This window comes from Heterocephalus glaber, unplaced genomic scaffold, assembly GCF_053883595.1.
Source record: "Heterocephalus glaber isolate CG9 unplaced genomic scaffold, H.glaber_assembly_v1.0 deba00000738, whole genome shotgun sequence".
Taxonomy (NCBI): Eukaryota; Metazoa; Chordata; class Mammalia; order Rodentia; family Bathyergidae; genus Heterocephalus; species Heterocephalus glaber.
Window position 1 is genome coordinate 1,793,081 of NW_028258161.1, and position 9,769 is coordinate 1,802,849.

General features: G+C 39.5%; 1 protein-coding gene across 1 annotated transcript in view; it reads right to left on the minus strand.

Moving 5' to 3' along the window:
- Tmco1 (transmembrane and coiled-coil domains 1) overlaps positions 1 to 9,711 on the minus strand; it is a 54,235-nt gene extending 44,524 nt beyond the window's left edge. Inside the window, exons 1-3 of the mRNA XM_004865188.3 lie at positions 9,484 to 9,711; positions 9,021 to 9,098; positions 3,743 to 3,802 (exon numbers count right to left, since the gene is read on the minus strand). Coding sequence (XP_004865245.1) covers positions 3,743 to 3,802; positions 9,021 to 9,098; positions 9,484 to 9,553 — 208 coding nt within the window. The 5' untranslated portion in view covers positions 9,554 to 9,711. The remainder of the gene's footprint in view (positions 1 to 3,742; positions 3,803 to 9,020; positions 9,099 to 9,483) is intronic.
- Positions 9,712 to 9,769: the final 58 nt, after the last annotated feature.

Genomic DNA, 9,769 nt, shown 5'->3' on the forward strand with positions numbered 1-9,769 from the left:
CCTCCAAACTATTGCCAGAGTTAAACAAAATATGATGCTAAAACTCAATGTCCCAAAGCCCCTTCATTATTGTCTGAAGCTTTCTGGATACACATTAAATTGCTTTTTCCGGTTTAATTTGTAAAAATCTTTATGGAACTGGGCCCTATTAAACTCTAGTCTCATAGGTGTGTACTTTACAAATATCTTTTATGTGTTATACTAAACAATTTAGAGTTCTAACCATGTATTTTATTATTTTACCCAGCCATGCTTTTCCATATGTCTATCTTTCTGCCTAAAACATACAGGGCTTTAAAACATGGGTCCTGAAGCTGGGCAGTAGCACACGCCTGTAAACCCATCACTGAGGAGACTGAGGCAGGAGTTCGAGGCCAGCCTGGGCCATACAGTGAGTTCAAGGCCACCCTATAATACTTAGCAAAACTCTGTCTCAAAGAAAAAACAAATGAAAAACAACAACAAAAAAATGAATTCCAAAGTTACAAATCACCAAGTTTCAACCTTTCTAACAGTGACTTAATCTCATCAAACTACTGAACAACCTACTTCAAGTTAGTTAACTTAAGACTCAATTCTCTCATGTATAAAAATGACGTAACACTGCTCCCTGCCACATATGGCTGCTATGAGAATTCAGACTATAAAGTGCTTACCACAATATGTTGCAGATGTAAGTGCTCAATAAACGGTGATCAGTAGTTTATTTGCTCATATGTATTTACCCAAGTCACACTAATGCCTCAAGATTCACCTAAAGTATATTTTTAAAGATAACCTGATCCTCTCAGTTGATTTGGATATCCTTTCTTTCTAATTTTATTACATTTAAAAGATATATCTCAGGCTGGGGATGTAGTTCAATGACAGAATACTTGCCTAGCATGCATGCGTCCCTAGGTTTGATCCCTTACACTACCAAAAGAATTTTTTAAAAAATGAGAACACAAATAAACAAAATAAACACACACACACAAGGTCATTGAAATGTACAGTGAATGTTTAAACTTTTAAAAAGAAAATTCAAGGGGCTGGGAATTTAGCTCAGTGGTTCTGCTGCTTGCTGCACAAGCACAAGGACCTGAGTTGGATCCCTGGTACCAAAAACAAACCAGAAAACCAAAAAGAAAAGAAAAGAAAAGAAAAGAAAAAGAAAAAGAAAATTCATTACAATAAAAGAAACATTGCCATCAATCCCTTTCAAAATACCTCCCTCAACTTTGAACAACCTTATCCCATCATCCTTGCCACTTTCTGAAGCAGTCCTGAAAGTCCTCTCTCGTGAATGTGTTTAGAAGGTGTGATTAAAAATACGGTGAATTGGGCCGGGGATTTAGCTCAGTGGTTCCATCGCCCGCTTTGCAAGCGCAAGGATCCAAGTTCAATCCCCAGTGCCAAAAAAAAAAAAAAAATACGGTGAATGGAACTGGGTGTTGTGGTGCATACTTGTAATCCCAGCACTCAGGAGGCTGAGGCAGGAGGATGGCCTCAGGTTTGAGGCCAGTTTGGGCTACATAATGAATTCAAAGCCAGCCTGGACTACACAGTGAGACTCTGTCTCAAAAAGCCAAACCAAAATATCGAAAAATATGGTGAATGCTGCTGTCACGTGCCATGGAGGCAGGCTCCTGAAAAACATTATGGTATGTTCTCATCCACCTTATTCACTGGTTCTAGCCCTGTGCAATTTCTGATTCTTCCCCATAGTCAAAATGACTATGAAAGGTAAACATTTTGAATTGATTCAGGACACTGAGGCAGCCACAATAAAACAACTCATGAAAAGGTACTTGCAGAAAGTATCAAAAACAATGGGATGTGTGTGTTTGAAGTGAGGGAATATTTTAAGGGGGATTAATGACAATGGATCTTTTACTGTAATAATTTTTTTTACTCAACATTCACCATATTCTTTAATCACACCTCATATATCATACACACACCAACATATATATACATCATTTTGCATCGTTATCATTCATTTTCTGGTCTGTTTCCCTTCTCTAGACAGAGTATACAAAAACAATCTTTTTCTACTTTGTTCCTCTATATCTAACAGTAACTAACACAGAGAAGATATACAATAGCATTTTGCCATGTACTGAAGACCCCTGCAGTTAGGTTCCAGTCTCCTGCCCAGCATATGACGCAGGCCTGAGGGAAAAAACCTAAAAGACAGAGCTAGGAGAGAAAGTGGGATGCCAGGACGACCAATGCCGTTGTAACTGACAAAGGCGTTGGCCAGCCCAAGCCACTCATTTTTATTAGGAATCAACTGGGGTAAGGGCAAGCTACGTGCAAGGGCAGGACTATGTGAGAAAATACACAGTTGTGCAGTTTCTATGGAAATTAATGTAAGCAAGGCTCATGAAGGGCAAGCAAGACAAAGCATTCTCGTATTAGGAACAGAATAGACAAAATATATGGTTGGGATTAGAATACCGTCCTTCTAATTAAGAAGGTTTTAGTTGTGAGAATGGAATTTGGGTGCAAGTTACCATGACCTCGGCCCATAGGCTTTGGCCGGACTCACTTCTATAAGTGAGGGGTTAACTCTACAGCCTGTTTGGGGCATAATCAATATTGCAGTCTCTCGCAGCCATGATACTAAATGAATAGGCCATTTTATTTATTTTATCTTAATTTTTGTGCTGTGTTTTGAGACAGGGTCTCACTATATAGTGCAGCCTGGCCTCAAATTCATGGCAATTCTCTTACCTCAGCCTCCCAAGTGCTGGGATTGCATGCATGCACCACCATGCCCATAGCATTAGGCCATTTAAAAATGTCATCACTACCAGGCAAGGTGGTGCATGCTTGTAATCCCAGAAATCTAGGAGGCTGAGTCAAGAGGATCACAAGTTTGAGCCCAGACTGGGCAAATTAGCAACTTGGAGAGGCCTTGTCTCAAAAAAAGAAAGGAGGTAGGGATTGGGATGTAGCTCACTGGGAAGGCCTGGGTACCCAGTACCAAAAATTTTCAATAAATTTTTAAAGTTTTTAAAAAGTTAAGACTGAAAAAAAAGTAAAAAGTTAAGACTGAATTGAAAGCTTTGCTCAGAACAGGATATTGTCACAGTCCAGGCCAGTGGAATTCTCGTCTGGGCTGTACAGCAGTGATCTAGGTATGGAGGCATAGTTTCTGACCCAAATACAAAATTTCACAACAATCTTTTTCCTGACTTTGGAATTAAGGAACATAAAGCACAAACCTAAATTATATATAATCACTTAAAAATTTTGAGAAACCAAAAACATATCTCATAGTAGGTAAAATTACTCAGCAGAAAATTTCCCTCCTTGGTGGATTTCCATCATTACTTAAGTCTCCAGCAAGGAAGCCAAGGCCACAATGAACACAAGTAATTCAGACAATGGGAAATAATCATCTCAGATATAAAACACAATATGATTTTACAAACTGTGCCATGAACCATGAGCCAAGTTCAAAGCCACAACTCTCATTTACTAAAACTCAAATTTCAAGGTGAAGAGTGAAAACATAGCAAGTGCTTGAATTTGTCCAAATTCAAAAAAGATTGAGAACTGGGCTGGGGATTTAGCTCAGTGGTTCCATCGCCTGCCTTGAAAGTGTAAGGACCCAAGTTCAATCCCCAATACCAAAAAAAACAAAAAAAAAAAGATTGAGAATTAAGTGAGGTAAGTATACAAGTGCCTTATAAACCGTAAAACTATACAAGGATGAGTTATCATCAACAACTTCTTTAGGTTAACATCTCACCTATTTTCTTTTTTTGTTGCCGACCAGCTGACTCTGTTATTGTTTCCTTCTTCTTTTCCACTGTAAAAACACAGTAACACAGCATTACACTGAAGCAAAGGATGCTTTATCACAGCTGGATTGATGAAAGCTTACAAGGAAGTTAGACTGGGGCTGGCAATGTAACTCAGCAGGACAGCACTTGCTTAGCATGCATGAAGCCTTGGGTTCAATCCAGAACCACAAAAAAAGAAAAAGAAAGAAAGTATGTAAGGTTACACTGACTTCTTTATGGCCATGATTAAGTTAAATGGTCTGATCCTAAAGCTACCAACAGTAGGGCTGGGGATTTAGCTCAGTGGTTCTGGCGCCTGCCTCACAAGCACAGGTCCCAAGTTCGATTTCCAGTACAAAAAAAAAAAAAGTAATAATAATAATAATTTTAAAAGCTACTAACAGTAAAAGGTAGAGTAGACACACATTGTAAGAATAAAATGACAGCGCTTGGCTGGGATTATAGCTCAGTGGTAGGATGCTTGTCTAGTATGCCAAGACCCTGGGTTCGGTTCCTAGCACTGCAAAAAACCCAACAACAATAATAATAATTGTAATTGTAAATATTATTAGATAAATACTTAGAAGGTATTGTGTCAAGTCAATACTTAACCAAAACTGAGATGATTTTACAGATCATAAGCTGAAGAGGATTACCTGAGACACCAGACAGTATTCAAATTCTGTTTCCTCAGATAATTATGGTAAATTGTAGATTCATTTCAGTTCTATTCTCACCTTTATTACAGGTAGGAAGGTAGGAAATCATTTATTCACTTATTGGCTGCCTAAGTAACAACAGGCACTATTCCAGAAAGAAAAATAGAATTCTTGCCTTCTAAAGAACAATCTAGCAAGAGCAGACAGTCAAATGACAATAAGAATAAAGTATCCAGATGGACATACACACAGGGTAGGAAAATCAGGAGAGCCAAACTAAGATCAGTGTTTTGGATACATTTTAATTAACATAACAGAGTAACAGTAAGCTTCTGAAAAGGAATAGTGTAATGTATTTATATTTATGTAAAAAATATAAATATATATTATAAATGTCAAAAATTACCTGTACTTATTTATATCATCTGTTCCCCATATCACCTTAATATACTAATAGCAAGCAGCTGGGCGTGGTGGCACACACCTGTAATTCAAGCACTCGGGAGGCTGAGGCAGGAGGACCACTGTGAATGTGAGGCCAGCCTGGGCTACATAGTGAGTTTAGAGGCAGCCTGAACTACAAAGGGAGACCCTGTCTAATATATATATATATATATTAATAGCAAGCAGTACTATGCACGTATTATTTCTAAAAGTTGCATTGAAAGGGCTGGGGATTTAGTTCAGTGGCACCGCGCCTGCCTTCCAAGCACAAGGTCCTGAGTTTGATTCCTAGTACCAAAAAAAAAGTTGCATTATAGAGAATTAGCAAGTAGGACTCTTTCTCTTAATACATTAAATTTGTTGCTTAAAGTCTAAAAGCAAAACTGGTATTACTGCTTTATCAAAGAGATATATAATTCAATTTGATTCCACTCTTACAAATGAAATATAAAGTCCTGACCAAAAGGTGTGTATATTGGATGCCTAAGAAACAAGTACTCTTCCAGGGACATAAAAAGAAAAAAAAATTACTGGGTGTGGTAACATACATCTGTACTCCCAGTACCCCCAAGAGGCTGAGGCAGAAGGATTGCCATGAGTTCAAGGCCAGCCTGGGCTACACAGTAAGTCCAAGGTCAGCCTGAACTAACTTCCCTTTTTTTTTTTTTGAGGTACCAGGGATCAAACTCAGGACCTTGCCCTTGCAATGCAGGCACAGTGTCATTGAGCTAAATCCCCGGCCAGTGATTTTTAACTTACTTTTTTGGCCAGCCTGAACTAGAGAGAGACCCTTTCTAAAAAAAGGCAAAAAATTCTACAAGCACTATAAAAACATTTATATATTTAATAGAGAAAGACAGAATGCTTGATTTAGAATGGCGCTACTAATATGAAGTTATAAAGTGAAATTAACTCAAACTCCACATCACAGAATGATAAAAATAACATCTTAAGAGACAAAATGAACAAAATATATTGAATGTTTATTCATCATTAAACAAAGAAACAAAAATGTATCTTTTCCACTCCAGAAGGACTATAATACAACTACTTACTTACATTTAATACTAACTGCATAAAAAACAAGGGAAAGCAAAAAAGAAGACTAGAGAATAGCAAAATAAGATGATACATTAAACATGACTGGTTTTCCAGTGGCCTGGATTGTCACTAAAAAATTCTTGGGTGAGGGGATTAATGTTTCTCAAGTTTCAGGAAATTGTAAAGAACTCCTTGTGCACTGACATTTATTCTCCAGAACTTCACTCCATAACAAGAAATAAGAGATTTTGCCGGGGATTTAGCTTAGTGGTTCCGCTGCCTGCCTCGCAAGCGCAAGGTCCTGAGTTCGATCTCTGGTACCAAAAAAAAAAAAAAAAAAAGAAAAGAAAGAAGAGATTTTGCAGTTAATAGGGTTAGCAAGAAGACATCATAGAAAAGAACATTGCAAGCAGATAAGGAGGAGGATCAACCCCTAGAAAAGTCTCAGCACAGGCGTGCAACTCATGTCCATGAGGAACAGAATGTAGGCCATGTGAGGGGACAGAGAGAGGGAAAGAATATCTGAGTGCTAAGAGAATAAGCACTGTAGACCACTGTAAGGGCTTTGGCTTTTCCTCTGAGCAAATATGAGATAACACCACAGGGGCATGAGCAAATGAGGGATATGGTATGGTAGGCTTTGGAAAGGACCACTCTAGCTGTTATCTTGAAAAAACACTACAGGAAAAAAAAAAAAGGGCCGGGGATTTAGCTCAGTGGTTTTGCTGCCTGCTGCACAAGTGCAAGAACCCAAGTTCAATCCCTGGTACCAAAAAAAAAAAAAGAAGAAAGACTACAGTGAGACAGGAATGCCTGCTGGAGCTTATAATCCACATGGAAGATCATGGTGCTATCCAAGTATGGTGACACCTACCTGTAATCCCAGCACAATGGGAGGCTGAAGCAGGAGGATTCCAAGGTCAAGTCTCTAGTGACCTAGCACCCCATTTCAAAAATTTAAGATGTAGCTCATCTGAGATGTAGCTCAGTGCGAAGGCCCTGGGTTCAATCCCCAGTACCACAAAACAAAAACAAAATTTTTTTTTAAATGAAGGTGCTTGAATCACGTTGGTAAACAGAAGAGTTAGTAAAAAGGGGTCATATTCTGGATATTAACAGAGCCCTGTAGTATTTGCCAATGACTGGATATGGGTGTGAGAGGAGTCAAAGATAACTACACAAGTATTATGGGCTGAGCAACTCAAAGGATAGAAGTGCCATTGACCAAGGTCAAGAAGGGTACACATGAGGCAGGTTTGGAAGTGAAACACAAGAATTTCATTTTGGAAATGTTGGGTTTGAGATGTTCATTAGATCATGCTAGGGTGACAGATTGCTATTGGAATAATGAATTTTATATTAAGGATAAAAGGCAAGAGACATAAATATGGGGTCACTGGCAAATGAGTTCATCAAGAGAGTGAATATAAAGAAAAACACTTGGGCCTAGGAGGTATCTCAGTGGTACGGTGCTGACATGCATGAGGCATGAGGTTCAATCCTAAGCACCACAGAGGAGGAAAAAAAGCTAAGCTAAATTTTGTATCACCCCTAATAATCAACAACAGGTCAAGAAGAGAAATCCACAAAGAAATTGCAAAAGAATGGCCAATAAGATGAGAGTGAAATCAAGACAATATGATGTCTGGAAGCCAAATTTTTAAAAAAATATCAAGTTTCTGACTTGGCACTACTAGAAGCACAGAGGTACAGGTCACCAATAAGGAAATTCTGGATGAGGATCGTGTTTGTGAAGACAAAGACAATGAGTTTGGTTTTAAATATGGTGAGGTGTATTACCAACATTGAATAAAGAATGGTAAACTGTAATTTTAAAAGCCTGGGTTTGGTCTCTAATTCTTTGTTTGCTCTATGATGAAGTGTATCATTAACTTTCTGAGTCTCAATCTCCATTCCTATAATGTGGAGGTAACATTTATACAAGTAGCCACAAATGGTTACTATGTGGATCAAATGAGTTTTGTCTTTGTTTTTGTTTTCAGGACAAGGATCAGACCTCGCCTTGGGCATGGTAGGCAAGCACTCTTCTACTCAAACCATCAAATGAGATAATTTAACAAAAAAAAAATATTTTTCCCCAAACACTATGAGAACACAAGGAAAAAACATAGAACAGAGAAAGTTTCCTGGGAATGGTGGCATCCATGCCTGTAATCCCAGCACTTGGGAGGTTGAGGCAGGAAGATGGCTGTGAGTTCAAGGCCAGACTGAATCACATAGTGAGACCTTGTCCCCAAAGAAGAAAGAAAAGAAACAGAAGCAAAAGTTGCATTTAATCCATTGAAGGAAAAATACTGGAAACCAAACTGTGCATATAAGGAACCATTCATGTTGTACCTTCAGCTGTGTCCTGTTGAATTTCTACTTTATTTCAAAGACGATAAACTTTACTTGTTCTTAATCTCTTCCTCAAGCACTTCTTCATTGTTCCAATATCCTTACTTAAAACCTGACTTACCCCTGAAGATACTACTTACCTTGACTCTATTCATGATAACTTGTTATTCTTCACACACACCTTACCATGTTTTTGCTCTTATGCTATTTCCTTTACCTAGAACTTCCTATCCCCCTTCCACCTAATTCTCTACCAAAATTCTAAGTGTCCACAAAGGACTACAAGGCCATCTGAATCATGAAGGCCTCCATGGTCCCTCACCAGACAAAGAGACCTCTTCTTTAGAACTACCACAGCACATAATATGTACCTGCCATGTCCTATTTACCCCTTTAGTTTTGTTATATATGGTTTTGTGTCAGTTTGTTCCCCTAAATTATTTCCCTTCAGCTGGGCATGATGGCATATGTTTGTATACTTAATCTAGCTACTTGGGAGACTCAGGCAGGAGGATGCAAGTTCAAGGCCAGTCCAGCAACTTATCAAAATAAAAAAGGTCGGGATGTAGGTCTGCACTCCCTGGGTTCAATTCTCGGTACACACACACATACACATACACACACACACACACACACACACACACACACACACACACACACACACACACCATACCACATACTTTCGGACTTAATGAACTGACCTGTTGTCTTTTTAAGTATTTCTAAGTGTTACTATACTCACATTTTTTACTCTGCTTTTCCACTTCTGCCTTCAGCCTCTTGTACTTGTCTGTTCTGTAAACCAGGACCCAGGTAATGCCTAAAATATTAAAACCACATGCTAATAGAGAAATGAATGAACTAGCCACAGCAAACTGTTACTACTGGTTGCTGCTGGAGTAGGAGAGATGGAACACACGTTAACTTTTTTCAAACATAAATACAACCGACTCTTCAACCAAAACAACTGCAACATGATGTGAGTGTTCACAAATATGCCAGTGAAATCTACCTTAGACTAAAGAAAACTGGGCAATCGACTTCTCACTACCCTCCCGCTCCAGTTTACAAGGTGTTGCCCAAGGATTTCCTGGGGCAGACGAGCTCCCCTGAGCAACTAAGGCTCTGGACTTGCCCCCGTGGCTCAAGGGACCCCGAATTCCTTCCTGAGGCTGATCAAAGTTCCGAGAAACAGCCATCCTCACCCTCCGCCAGGAGAGCCGTACACACGGAGATAAAAACGATGAGGAGAGTGTCTGCAAACATCGTGCTCATCTCGCACCTCCGTCCCTGCACTCCCACCCGCCAGGGGGGAACTGCTCAAGAGGCAGGAAAAGATAAGTGTGAACGACTTCCTCCAGGATCCTGCGACCACCGAGTAACACACCGACTTTGACAGACAGGAGATGACACTTCCGCTTCCGGGACACAGCACCGGAAGGGCACGGCCGGGAGAGCCCCGCGACCCCGCGGGATCTGGGGAGACCAACT